General features: G+C 29.8%; 1 protein-coding gene across 4 annotated transcripts in view; it reads right to left on the bottom strand.

Moving 5' to 3' along the window:
• The window catches only part of LOC143229132 (uncharacterized), a 132,654-nt gene that overhangs the window by 74,144 nt on the left and 44,234 nt on the right, over nt 1-14,276 (bottom strand). For 3 of the 4 annotated variants that reach the window (XM_076461001.1, XM_076461002.1, XM_076461004.1), the window contains exons 6-9: nt 10,698-10,910; nt 5,285-5,396; nt 3,598-3,669; nt 128-274 (exon numbers count right to left, since the gene is read on the bottom strand). In XM_076461001.1, coding sequence (XP_076317116.1) covers nt 128-274; nt 3,598-3,669; nt 5,285-5,396; nt 10,698-10,910 — 544 coding nt within the window. The remainder of the gene's footprint in view (nt 1-127; nt 275-3,597; nt 3,670-5,284; nt 5,397-10,697; nt 10,911-14,276) is intronic. The other variant, XM_076461003.1, reaches the window with a different exon arrangement.

Below are 14,276 nucleotides of genomic sequence, written 5' to 3' on the forward strand. Positions count from 1 at the left end.
TAATTCAAAAACATCTGGTAGGAAATTTGTGATAAGTTTTTTTTTAGCATAATTAAAATGTGATACAAGGTTTAAAAGGTTCTGTAAAGAATAATTAAAATAAGAAATAAACATAAATGTCACAAACTTGTGAAGCTGGTTGTGGCGGAGAGCTTCTATACATCGACCAAGAACAAGTAAGGAAGTGTTGATATTTCCAGCTTCTTTTAACCGTTCTCCTGTGTTATGAGTTTTGCAACAACGTTCACTACCAGCTAAGTCACAAAATGATAGTCTGTATACAAATTAAAATAGAAAACATAACTAATTTACAAATTGTTTCATTGCTTATATTTCACAACTGAATTCATGATGAGTATCGTTACAATAATAAAACATTTTTGATTGTGACAAAACCTCAACAAACAAGTTGTAAAACTAGAAAGAATCACACAGGTATTTACTTTTTGACATTAAGATATTTACATTTTAAATTTAATTTGAGATTGTACACTAAGCAGTTTTTAAGTATATTATACATATCTTATTAGTAAATGAAATTCTTAAAATTTGATATAGTAAAAGATCTAGTATTGAATAAAACTGTTTTATACAATCCGTTTTGGATTATGTATAAACGAGTTCTATGGTGTAAAAACAATAGGCTTGTATTAGTTTTCTATTTGTCTTCAAAACATGTAAGGTTGGATTACTTTCAACACAGGTTTGACTCATTTCACCAATCTTGTAATTACAAAGTAGTCACTACAGTTTCTATACTATAACCTTTATCCTTCTTTTTATAGGGAGGTCAAAGTGCCCTCATGATTTTTTAGATAGTTATATTCAAAAATTAATTATACTACTTTAATATTATGGTATACAAATAAATTTGGCATTAAAACAGCTGATGAATCAAATTTTATTATACAAGTTTTACATTCTCAATTTTCTAAAAATCAACAAAAACCTCAATTTCGTTTAGTATGAGAACTGTGACATTTGCTCTCTTGTTCTTCCATCTTCTCCAGTTCATTTATTACACCTCCAAGAGGTAAATTACTTACACACACAAATTGCCAATAAATTGCTCTGATGTTCAATATTTTATAAACAACAAAAAGCCAAAGTTTCAATCTATGAAATAACGTATTATATTATGTTGTTTTTTGAACAGAGAATCATTCATTTCAATTCCAGTTCGATGAGAAACATATGAACAAGCTTAGCTGATTTTTTTAATCAACTTTTACTGAAGAGTTAGAAAGACAGAAAATTGTGGTGGGTATTGGACATTGTCTAGTTTTTGTATGTTATCACTCTGTATCTTTAGTTGCATTATTTATTAAATAAGAAATTACTTATTATTTAAGTAGTACCATTAGTATAAAAAGTAGGTTTACATTCCAACAACAACAACAAGAGTATTTCTTGTTGTGTAAGTGTATTTTTTGTTTCTAATGTATATTCCAATTATAAAAGTAAACAAACTGTAAAAATTAGAAATTTACTAGATTAAATAGCATATAGAACAGGGGTTCCCAACCTTTTGGCACTCGCGACATGAAAATGTAATTGATGAAATAAAATTAATGTTATCCCAAGCTACTTCTAACAAGGCTTCGAGACCCCCTTGAGGTTTGCGACCCACCGGTTGGGAACCCCTGATATAGAAAAAATAACTTTTCCTGAGTTGCAATCGTGAGTAGCTTGCTTGTCACAAATTAATAGGGTAATGTGAGCTACACGATAGCCAAATAATTTACAACATGTGTAGTAAAACTATTAGCTATACATGGTTCAAAAAGCAATAATACCACAAAGTAGAAACAAATGTATACTGTTACAATTTGAAATCATCCTAGAAAGAAAGAAAAAAAGGCTCATGTAATTCAGTTTCTTTTCTTTTCTTTTTTATGGTGGTTATTAGGCTGATCAAATTGACCAACTCTGTAAAGTCAGGGTAGAGAAAATAATCTGTAAATACAACCTGAAATCCTATTTTCCTTACCAATAGGAACAATGCAGTGCTTGGATGGTTTTAGTGACTAATCAACTATTATACCAAGATCCCTTTCTTTTATAATACTCTTCAGAATATTCCTTTCCAAATTATACTTATAATTCAAATTATTATAACCATGCATTATCTTGTACTTATTATAAATAGAACTCATCTGCCATTTATTTACCCTACTCACTGAATGATCTTAAACCTTTTGTAAAGCAGCACCATCCTCTTCACAGCTAGAAACACCAAAGACTACAATATCATCTGTATATTTAAGTAATCTACTGACTATTCCTTCATCTTAAGACTGAGTCCTGAGGTACCCCACTTGTGACATTAATCTAGTGTAGCTGAATTCCATATGTAACAACCCTCTGCTTTCTTCCAACCAGCCACTTTTCTATCCAATCTGCAAACTTGTTCCCCACACCCATATAGATCATTTTTTGTACAAGCCTTTTATGGGGTACTTTGTCAAATGTTTCTGAAAATCCAGATACACAAAATCCACACCTTTATTCTTGTTTACATATGCAGCAACATTTTCAAATAATACCAAAAGATTTGTAAGGCAAGATTTTTTTCCTTGGTTTAACCATATTGACTATCCAATAAAATTCTAAACTTTCTTAAATAATTATGTAAAGCATCTTTTAACAGACTTACCAAAATGTTTCCCATAACTGATGGAAGACTAATGGGTCTATACTTACTGGAATTTTTTTTTTTCTCACATTCCTTAAAAACAGGAGTTACATTAACTAACTTCCAACCCTCTGGTACATGCCCAGTAATCAAGGACTGACAAAAATAGCAGTAAGTGGCTCACATATTCCTTCAAAATCCTTGGGTAAATATTATCTGGCCCAGGAGCATTATCATTTTTTAAACTTCCCAATATTTTTATTAACCATCTCAGAATTCATGCAGTCATCTTGTTTGATCTCATTTCCATTTACCATCTTTTCAAGATGTAGAATACTGCTTAAACATTTGTTAATAAAAATCAAAGAAAAAGCAAAATGTAATAGGTGAGCCATCTCATAACATCAGATACATCTTCCTTTATCATCCCTCGAGGTTCTACCCCCATTATAACACTCTGTTTTTCATTAATTTATTTAAATAAAGATATCCTAACTGTTAATGTTAATTTTTACATTTTCAATCAACCTTTCTTTCACTCCTCCTTTCATCAACTTTCTTAATATTCTATGATCTAACAAGTCATACCAGTCAATTTAAATTTCTTAAATTCACAATGCTTTTCTTTAATTTTATCTCTTAAACTCTTTCTGAGTCAATCTGTTTTTTGCAGCTACTCTTTTCTTTCCATAAGAAATATGTTTACCTTGAATATTTAAATATTTTCCATAACAATCTCTCCAAATAACTAAGGTGCCCAATTTACAACAGATAATTGTTTTCATATCCCTTCAAAATAAGCTTTTTTGAAACTTGTATTAAGAAATATTTTAATGTTCATATGCAGTAAAACAAAAAACTTAATGAAGAATTCACCTACACCCAAATATTCTTCAATGAAACAATTAAAAAAACACACCATGAGATAGCACTAACAAACTAAATACCTAAGTCACACTTACTTGCTAATCCTTGCATTGTGTGGTTTGGCAACATCTACCACACGAACAAGTCGAATAGAGAAGATACAATGACTATACAAACAAATAGGAATACATTATTAGTTTGATTTAATTATTTGAAAATATGTTTATAGTATTTTATATACTGAAGTACCTACTTCAGAAAATTAAATGTTTAAAAATTATATAAATGTATTTTGTAATTTTATAGTCATGATTGACTGTGAAAGGCTGTTAGTCAGTCTGAGAATTTCTCCCACATTTTCCAAGTAGTTGTGGAATTCTCCGAGACGTACCTCCTAAAAATGATTGTAGCTCAAACACTATAACATAACCATTACAATATGCTCAAACCCTAATATTATGTTTTGTTAATTTATAACAATTAGCATTGTGTACAAATTGGTATACATTTAAAATGGAACTACCACAACCTCTTTCATTAAATTTTAACTACATTTGTCTTAAAATACAAATAACCACATTGAAAGACATGTTTGCTTGACCTTAATGGGTTTTTATAAGGAATTCTCATTCAGTGACTTTTTCTGACAACGTTTTTTATTTTATTTAACATAAAGCTATTTAATAAGTTATCTTCACTCAATTATTATTATTTCGAATCTAAAAATTTTTAAAGCTTCATAAAACTTTGTACAAGAAACAAATTTTAATTTATAGACATTTTTATTGACTTAGTTTGCATGATTTGTAAAGATATAACTGTTAGTTCAAAAAAGCATTACTATAATGTTTTTCATGAGGCACACTAAATATCTGATCATCAGAATGTTTCCCCACTAAATATTGTTTACTCTGGAAAGAAATAATACTCAGTAACAGAAGGTATACAAAAAATAACATGGCAAAAATTATTTTACTTGTACTACTTATATTTCAATACTTGTCATCTGGTTTTTTTTCCCTCAGCCCAGTCATGTGTGCTAAGAAGCCACAACAAAACTGGGAGGCCAAACTTTCTGCACCAAGCTAGATACATAAGTCTAATAAGTAGACCCAGATCCAGCTGTTAGGAGAGCAAGGATTATGTCATCATTGGGCAAACCAGATAACTCTTAAATCTGAAATGAAAATTTTAAGTTCATTAATGAAGTTCTAGTGCCAATAATTTGATCTAAGTATTCAAACATCCATTTCAATCAATGGTATTCAGAGTAACTTTATGACCCTAAAAGTATTCCCAGAAGAAAGATATTTCAGCTAGTCAAACTTTACCTTCTATATTCACAGCACTATACTGTTTTGCCTCACTGTACTCACAAATTTCTTGATCTTTGACCCCTTTTCAAGTTGTATTGCTTAGAAATTTGAAAAGGTTATGAGGCACTAATTAAAATTATCTTTCTGTTAAGAACTATCTTAAACACCAAAAAGTGTGAATTTTATATTAATATCATAAATGATAAATGTATTCTGGAATTTTTCTGATTCTTAGTCATGTTCCATTAACCTATTGTAAAGATGTGCACAAAGTAGCCTAAATGAAAAATCTCAAATGTAATAAGACTTAAGGTAGGTATAATTATTGTTTGTAAGCAGTACGAGTTCCTGAGAATACAAACATAAACAAATGCAGCAAAGATCAAGTTGTGACACAGAAAAAATTAAATATAATTTAGGGAAAAGAAGCTTAGCAATTTTAAATGTACAAGATATTCATGCTTACCTGCGACTAGAGTGCTGGTTTAGTTTTGTAGCTGCAATTCTTAAGTTCTTCTGTCCAATATTAAGCAACCTGCAAGCTTCTTCTGCTGAAGACACACATATTTCTTGAAGTCCTGTTATATGAAGAAAAAATAAACAATCTTTCAAGAATGAAAAGAATGAGAAAACTTTCTACTATGCTAGCATCACAAAAACAATTCCTTCATACATTTCATAATACTCCATACAGTTAAAAACAGACTTTTAATGTTAATGCATGTCATTAAATAATTTAACTATTGACTGTGTGGCTTTTCTCACACTACTCATGTTGATATCCCTGGGTTTTCTTTGTTCTCACACAAAATCTTATTTTATAATGCATGAAACACTTCACCTACTTCTCTAATTAGTTTCAGTATCTCAAATAATTCATTCATATGATTTGCACCTCAGGCCAGCCTGAGATACATTTTTATTTCAAGTGGATTTCTCGTCATCAAGAATTATATGATATATTAATCTGATCCTAATTAATATATGAAAATGAGAGATTAAATTCTGACACAAATTTCTGTAACTTTTTTGATAATTGGATCTCTGATAATCACTACTGTAAATACAAATCAACATATGTATTCCTTAATTTTTTCTATATGTTATATCCATATCGTTTAACTTGTATCTGTCTATTACCAGGGTATTTGATACTTAAAAGGAAAGGTTTCACTTTATTCTGATCTTAAAAGTATGAAGACTGTGGATCTTCACTGTTTGGATGAGCTAATATGGACAATTGTACAAGTAGAAATAGCATTCTAACTTATTTGTCATTTATTTTGTTGCTTAAATTACTACTCTCAGTTTTAACACTTAGCAACTAAAATAAAATAATATTTGCATCTTAACTAGGCACCAGAGAAGTAGTGTGAAGCAACTGCTCCACATTTTGGATTCATAGTTAGATTATTGTGCATCCAAGACTGGTTCACTTCATTCTGTTGTCTCTGAGAAAAATACTGTATGATGGATACCATCCATCACTTGGAGTTAACCTTCAATGGACTGGAATCCTTTTCCAGGGTAAATGGGTCATCATTCTCATATGCTTATGCCACCAGAGTTCATCATCATCAGTGCTTCATGCCTTGTAAAGACATGGTTAAGTGTTTAACTATACATCAAACTTTATTAAATAAGAAATCTTTAAGTGTCTTTTCTTTATTCAGTTCTTGTTTCTTTCAAATACATTCCCATACTTATTTATATGTTCTTCAGATTTGTGTATCTACATATTATACAATTTATTTTATTGTTTTTCACTCAATATACGTAAATTTACGTTTGTAGTTATGTTTAACTGTGTGAGCAAGAAAACAACAATTGGACTGATAACATCCCAGGTTTTCCACAAACTTAAATAAAAAAGTTACAGATCCAAAAGAAACCAGTTTTTAGATTCATGTAACATTTTGTTCTTTGTTTATGTTAGATCTACATTTATGGGCTTAAGATTGTTTTGTTAGCTTGTAACAAAAAAGATACACAGTTCAACAATGCTTGACTCAATAATTGGTAGAATTTTGTTAAAAATTACATGTACTTTGCAAACAAGGAACAAAATTATTTTAATTAAAGATTTGTTGTTTTTGTATTACAGTTACTTACACTCGGACTCTGAATATTTTGAGTATTATCATCAATGATAATGTTTTAAATTAAGAAAAAAATGTATATAGCTTTCATTCTTTATAAATATCCTTTAACAGCCCTTTGGTTAAATTATTAATTTCAAATCTTTACATTTTAGCATAGTTTATTTTTTAATGTTTTATTTTCCATTCCTCTTCTTTAGCATTGTTATTTATCACAACAATGGGCATCCTCAGGCAGTACTACAGAATGTTGTTGTTTTTACATACATCACTAAGTCTTATAAGCCAAGGCAAAATTTGGGTTATATTCTAAAAAATTATTATACATTTCTAATATGAATCTGAAAACATAATACATAACTAGTTAAAAAATAAAGCTAAAACCTAAATACAGTTTATCTATCTAACCAGCATATTTCCAGGTGAAAAAGAACACTAAATGCTAGAAAGGGCATCTGCAGAAATACTGAGAAGTCTGAAATGACTGTATGAAGTTCTGCATACCAATTTGAAAATCATGGAAAATTGGCATAACAGGATGGCAAAACTGGAGATTGACTATTTTTAACTTTCTTTTGAAATAAATAAATTAAAGTATTATAAAACATTGAATTACAACATACATTATAATGCTAATTTCAGAGACATACATTGACAGTAAAGTTGGTTAATCAAAGTTTCAAAATCAAATTTTGAATATTTGTTAATCAATAACAATGTAGTTGTATCCCATCCAGTAAGAAAACCACATATTCCTTTGTTCTATGCAAATTCTTTGCTATTTTCAATATGTGAAAGAAACTTCAAGAAGTGTTCAAAACATATTAACAAAATTCAAATAAAATAACCAAGATATATTATTTACAACATCATGTCTGGAAATATTAAAATATATAGCAGTACAGTGCTAAAATGATTTAATTATTCTTAAAAAATGTGATTGGATCATATGAAATTCATACAAAAAAGGAGAGAGAGAGAAAAAAAAGAGAGAAAACTTTTAAACCATATTTTGTTACAAGACAAAACAGGATCTAAATACTTAACCATTTTACAACTGGCTAAGAATACAATACCCATGTTCATATAAACATTTGCACAGGTTAAGTATTTATACTATAACTTTTAATGCAATATGCATATCTTCATAAAAATTGGTGGATTTTTAGTGGGCATTACAAATCTTTTGAGCATATAAATTAGATGTTTTAATGAAGTATTGTTATTAATGATTTGTTTATGAATACATGAAATCTATTTTATTGCTAGTCCATGTGTGAAGCAATTTTCATGTTGTGATTAAACTATTCATCCCAAAAATTAAAAATATTATTTGTGTAATCTCTAAAACTTTCTAAATACATTTCAAATGTTAGCTTTCAGTAAAACTATTTCATATGTTATTTTCTCTACCCTAACTTTATATGGGATCCATCAATTCGACCGACCCACAACTACAATAAAAAAATTAGGAAATAAATATATGTCAACATTTTCTAACCTGAAAATGTATTTAAAATAATATCTACCTCCTACAACAATATAGCTATTTCTAAATCTCCAGGATTTGTACTCTTTACCTATCTTAAGTATTGAACATGTTCTATAGCCTTTTACACTACACCCTAATACCCTTGACAAATTCTAACAAAGTTTTCCTCCAACGTCAATGTACCTTCTATATAGGTACTGTATATAAGCACATTATTCAGGTAATGCATTCACTCTTTGTGAGGGAAGTAAGGCAGGAGAGTGTAAGAGGAGGTACATATTACTGGAAATACTTATGTACCTCAACTGACAGTATAGCTGTAATCCCATATTGAGAAGGAGGGACTGGTGCAGACATTATCCATACACAAACTTCTGTTTATAACAGCAGTGAACAATAAAGGTCATACAATAAGGGGGAACTGCACTACATCTTAAAAAGGTATTCTCTTCACCCAGACCCTTGTTTCTGTGTCAAAGATTGAAGAGAATATAATTAATCATCAGTATAGACCAGCCCCACTTATACCTGTAGTGCCATACCTATGATTATAAGGGCTGTATCCTTAGAAATATATATAAAAAGAATAGCTTCTAAGCCACTACATTATTTACATAAATTGTCAACAAGTGATCAAAATCAGTATTATAAAAAAATTATGAAATTAATATGAGAAAATTTCAAAACTTATTAAAATCCCGTGCACCTTCCTATCATAATCCAAAGGTTATGATAGAGTTTGGCTGCAGTAATAACACTAAAAAGCATTGGGGATATCCCATCTATTGGATAAAATCCAAAAAATACATGAGAAACTAGTTAGCAGTCATTGAAAATTAATCAAGGGTGCAAAGTTGAGTGCTTATACCACAATGTTTCAACTTTACTGATTTTCATTATATGCAGCCAGTGGTGGGAAGACATTTACACTTAAAGAGATGTATTACAGTCAAAAGTAGAAATAAAATAAAGCCACCCTAAAAATATTTCTACTAAACATTACTGACCATCCTCCACCCTTATAAGTTCTAAAAATTCTGCTACAAATTATTCCCAACCTCCAGTAATTTGTAATATAATTTTTTTAGGAAAGTTATCATTCTACTTAAGGAAATCTTAGTAGAAATATTTTAAAGGTGGAATACCAAAAAATAATAGACAAGGATGCCTTATATAAAGCCACTATAAACAAAGCAAGATACCACTCAAATACCCAAGTTATGATTGGATAATGGGAGATACCTTAGGATGAAAAGGGTTGACATTCCTTTTAATATACCACTGATGATAAGTATACCATCTCTGTTAATAATCGACCTTAACTGGTCTACAGAGATTTAGTTAAATAGAGAGAAATCTTAGAGGTTAAACCCTTATATCAGGCAAAGAACTGCAGAACTTCTAAGTATGAATATATAGTTTATGAACATTTGGGTGAAGAATTTCTGATCAAGATTGTCTCAACAGAAACAGGTAATCTGGAAGACATAGAGGTGGATTTTCCTGCAGACATTGAAGAGGAAACCATGGTGCAACCAAGAGAACTCTACAGCATGTGGAACTACTAATACTCAAAACCCAGGACAATAGCCAAATATGAGAAAAGACAAACAGATATAAACCTGTCCAGAGCTGATTAAATACATCTACTGCAAACACTTGAGGAAGAGGTATCAGAGACCAAAACAAAAGAAGTTGAGAATTCCAGTAAGTTGCAGAGGCATCAGTCATTGAAGACCCAAACTGAAAGAAAGTCCCCTGAAGCAGATGACCTTCATCTGGAAGTAAAGACCATTGTAGCACTGTCTTTACTGCTCACTGTCATGTCTACTCAAAATATTGCACAAATTGAACTACACAAAGTTTTCATTTAGATGTGTCAATTTATTCTTGACTAACATTTTCACAACGATACACACACACACACACACAATAAAAACCACTTGAAGAGTTTTGATATACAAACCAAAAAATAAAGACACTATTAAAATTCTAACTGTTTAGAAACAAAGCATGAAATGTTTTACTAGTTAATAATGTTATAAATGTTATGTTCAAATTTCATACCCTCTAAAATTGTTTGCTTAACATGTTACCCAAATCAAAATTGGTTATTACCCATAAATTGCACCATATTTCAGATCTCTAAGGTGCTTCCTAATGCATACTATAAGAATCACCATATTCTAACACTGTATCTAAGTCTTTATTTCTGTAGAAATAAAATGATAATATTCCATCAGCATTAAGTTTTAGTCTTAACCAATACACTAATTCAATCTACAAACCTTTTATGTAGACATTTCCATTCCTGTCTTCAGCTAAGCGAAGTGTATTACGTTTTCTTCCTTGGGTTAGAGGTTCTAATAAATCAAATATGCATTCATTATAGATTTCAGCAAAAGAAATCCAAACTGAAAATAAGATATTTCCTTGTTCCTCTACACTTACACAGGAAGCCTCATGGACTCTTTCACCATCAACAGTTTTTTCTAATGAATCTGGTAGGAAAAAACAAACTATCAACTGAAACTTCTACTACAAAATCTTTTATAAAAATGAGAAAAACAAAAGAACTCACACAAACAAATAAATATAAGTTAGCTAATATAAACAAAAATTAGTATTACCACATGCATACACAGAACAATTTATTAATATTATACCCTTGACTTAAAAATACACTGATTAATTAACTGGAGAGAAAATTCATTCTTAACTTTACATAAATGATATTTCAGTATTTGTCATCTGGTCTTTCCCTCAGCCCAGTCATGCGTGCTAAGAAGCCACAACAAAACTGGGAGGCCAAACTTTCTGCACCAAGCTAGATACATAGCACTAATAGAAATCCCAGAATCCAGCTTCTAGGAGAGCAAGGATTGTGTCATCACTGGGCAAGCCAGATGATTAACATTATAAACAATCTATTTTTAAAAATCCACAATGAAGAGAAATGTATACTATTTTAGTGTTTTATTAACAACAAGGTTATGCTAACATTGTGCAAGGTAATGCAATTGATAAAAAATAAGTCAATAGTTTACCATTTTCAATTACTAGTTTATATATATAATCCCAAACATTATAACTTTAAATATCAATGCTACTTGGTATTATCCAACTGTTGAAAATAGAATATTGTAAACTCTTAATATTCTCATCACACATTATAACTATTCAGTATTAACCGTTTCACTACAGGTTCGGTATAATATACAGGAGTTCATCTACACATTTACACAATTATTTGCACTATAACTTTTGCCACAACATGTGTATCCCCACAAAATTTGGTAGACTTTTAGTAGAGATTACAAATATTTTGTGTACAAAAAATTCAGAGTATTTAATTAAATATTTTTATTAAAGATTTGTTTGTAAAAATAGTGTTTCGTTACTAGTCTGAGTGCAAAGTGATTTCATGTTATGATTAAAAAACTATTCTCTAAAAAACCTCAAATGTTATTTGTATAATCTCTAAAACCTCCTAAATAACCATCATAAAAAAATTAGGAAGCAAATACAAGTTATGATTGTTTTAATGCTAGAATGACTACATATTATAACACAAAATTACAAATGTTTACTCTAAGTAGCTTAAGTCTCATAATGCTATATATTTGCAAAGACATTTTTTCTTTATTATATTGACCTTCCAGTCATGCCTACCTAATATTACATAACTTGCATTGATGTGGTGCACGTGGACTCGTGTTATGTACCCAGTAACATAAAACTGACATTTAGATTTCCCTGTTATGGCTATGTTTTAGTGAACTAGTATTTTGTAATATACAATCACAATTCAATTACTATGCATTATATATTATTATTTAGAAATAAATTATTAAACTTAGTTTTCTTAAAATACAGAACTATAAAACAAGAAGTAAACAATTATCTCTTCTCACTATGACCTCTGTACTTGGTTATTGCTGAACACAGGTTGCTAAGCCTTTTAAAGAAAAGGAAGAGTCGAGAAGTGTACCACCTGACATAGGCTCCTGATCTTTTAAACATTTTGCATGTGGAGGATATCAAACTTTTTTTTTTAGGTTTTATATGTACAATTTAATAATCAAAAACTCAAATAACTACACCAATATCACAGAATTACACTATAATTTATTAAGCTTAGTAAATACAATGTATTTAGATGACAAAAATATAAAACTTTCAACTAACTAAAGGCACAACTCACCTCCTTGAAAACTTTGATCAAAAGAATGTGGTAGCCTTGTCACAGATTAAAATGGCTAATAAAACTATTAGGGGAACATTCCAAGCTTTCAATTGGTTATTCACATCATATATTGTTGTAAGAGGATACAAGAGTGGGGCCACTTTTTCTGATTCAGTACATAAGCCATATCCAAGCAAAATAAAAATATACAAACTTCTTATTTTAGATTCTAGCTTGTCATTATTAGTAATCTGGGTTTCTAATTGATACAACACTATAGACTTAGTATTTTGATATCACAAATACGAAACTTTAAAGTGCTGCATTTAACATACCATGTGACTCAATAAAATCTATATTTAAATGTGTTCTTCCAATATTTACTTTTAAAATAAGAAATTAACTTATATATAGCAGTAAAGTTTCAATTATACTTTACAATTTCATTCCAAACTTACTGACAAATTTATAAAATACAAGTTCAATAAAATTTTGAATACAAGTCAACAAAAGCAACGATATGGCCTTTGACCTGTTACAACAGGATTAATCAATTCTTTTCTTTAATGTAAAAAGAGAAAGCTAAATTTGTTTACATGAATTTCATGTCATCCAAAGGAAAAAATCTGGTTTCTTTTTCTAAAACTAATTTGAGTTAGTGGCAATTCTTATACTCTAGTAGTTTATAGCATATAATTGTCATGTTCTGTTTAAATAACGTCTGTTCAAGATGCATTTAAAAGACTGCTAGAAATTAGTTTAATATACATCAGAAAGTTCTAAATTGGGATCAAACAATGAAGAAAAAAACACATTTTAAATTTCCTAATTTTTTATCAAGTGTGAATTTACATTGAATATTTCCTGACAACAAAGCCTTTAAATATTGGTAGTCATGATTAGCTTATATTCTGGGAATTACAGATGAACTCAAACAATTTGAAAAAAATGAAGCCAAAACTCTTAAAAAGTGTATGTGTGGCAAGACAATACCATGTATCAAGGTAAAATTACAAGAAATTCTAAAGAAAAATTTGGCATAGTTTTTGATACTGAAACAAACACTGGTGATCTTAACATTTGGCCTAGCCTATGCATACCAAACATTAATGATAGAGGTTACCATAACCAATGCTACCAGTATTGATATTTAAAACAGAAGCATGCACTTGTTTTGAAGGAGGAGACAAAATTCAAAGGTATTTTAAGCTCAATAAAGGCAACAAATTTAACATTGTCTCTTGTAACATATTTGATCTGTGAAAGTTTACAGACTTGTCCTAGTCTGTCCACCAATACTACAGTACAGATGTGGCCTTACTGTGTTGTGTAGTCCAGGGGTCACAAAGTACTACTGTGAATTACAAAGGTAGCTGTAATTGATTTGGAAATGAACAAGGCCTAGATTGTTTTCTTCATTTTACTGCAAACTTATAAATAAAACTTACCTGACTATCTGTGTACTTACTTAGGTTTGATTCAAATACTGTTTTTGAATAGTTCATCAAACCAAATTCTTCTAAACTTTCAAAAGTCATGCTGTATTGGCTTTTAAGTGTATAAATAATGTACCAAGAGCAGTATGTTCTCCTGAAATCTCCATTTATTTTGGAAACAAAGAGGAACTTTTAAAGTAGAAAAACAGAAAGCATGAAAAATGAAGACTATTTGTTGCCACAAC

The sequence above is a fragment of the Tachypleus tridentatus genome, chromosome 10, assembly GCF_004210375.1.
Source record: "Tachypleus tridentatus isolate NWPU-2018 chromosome 10, ASM421037v1, whole genome shotgun sequence".
Classification (NCBI taxonomy): domain Eukaryota; kingdom Metazoa; phylum Arthropoda; class Merostomata; order Xiphosura; family Limulidae; genus Tachypleus; species Tachypleus tridentatus.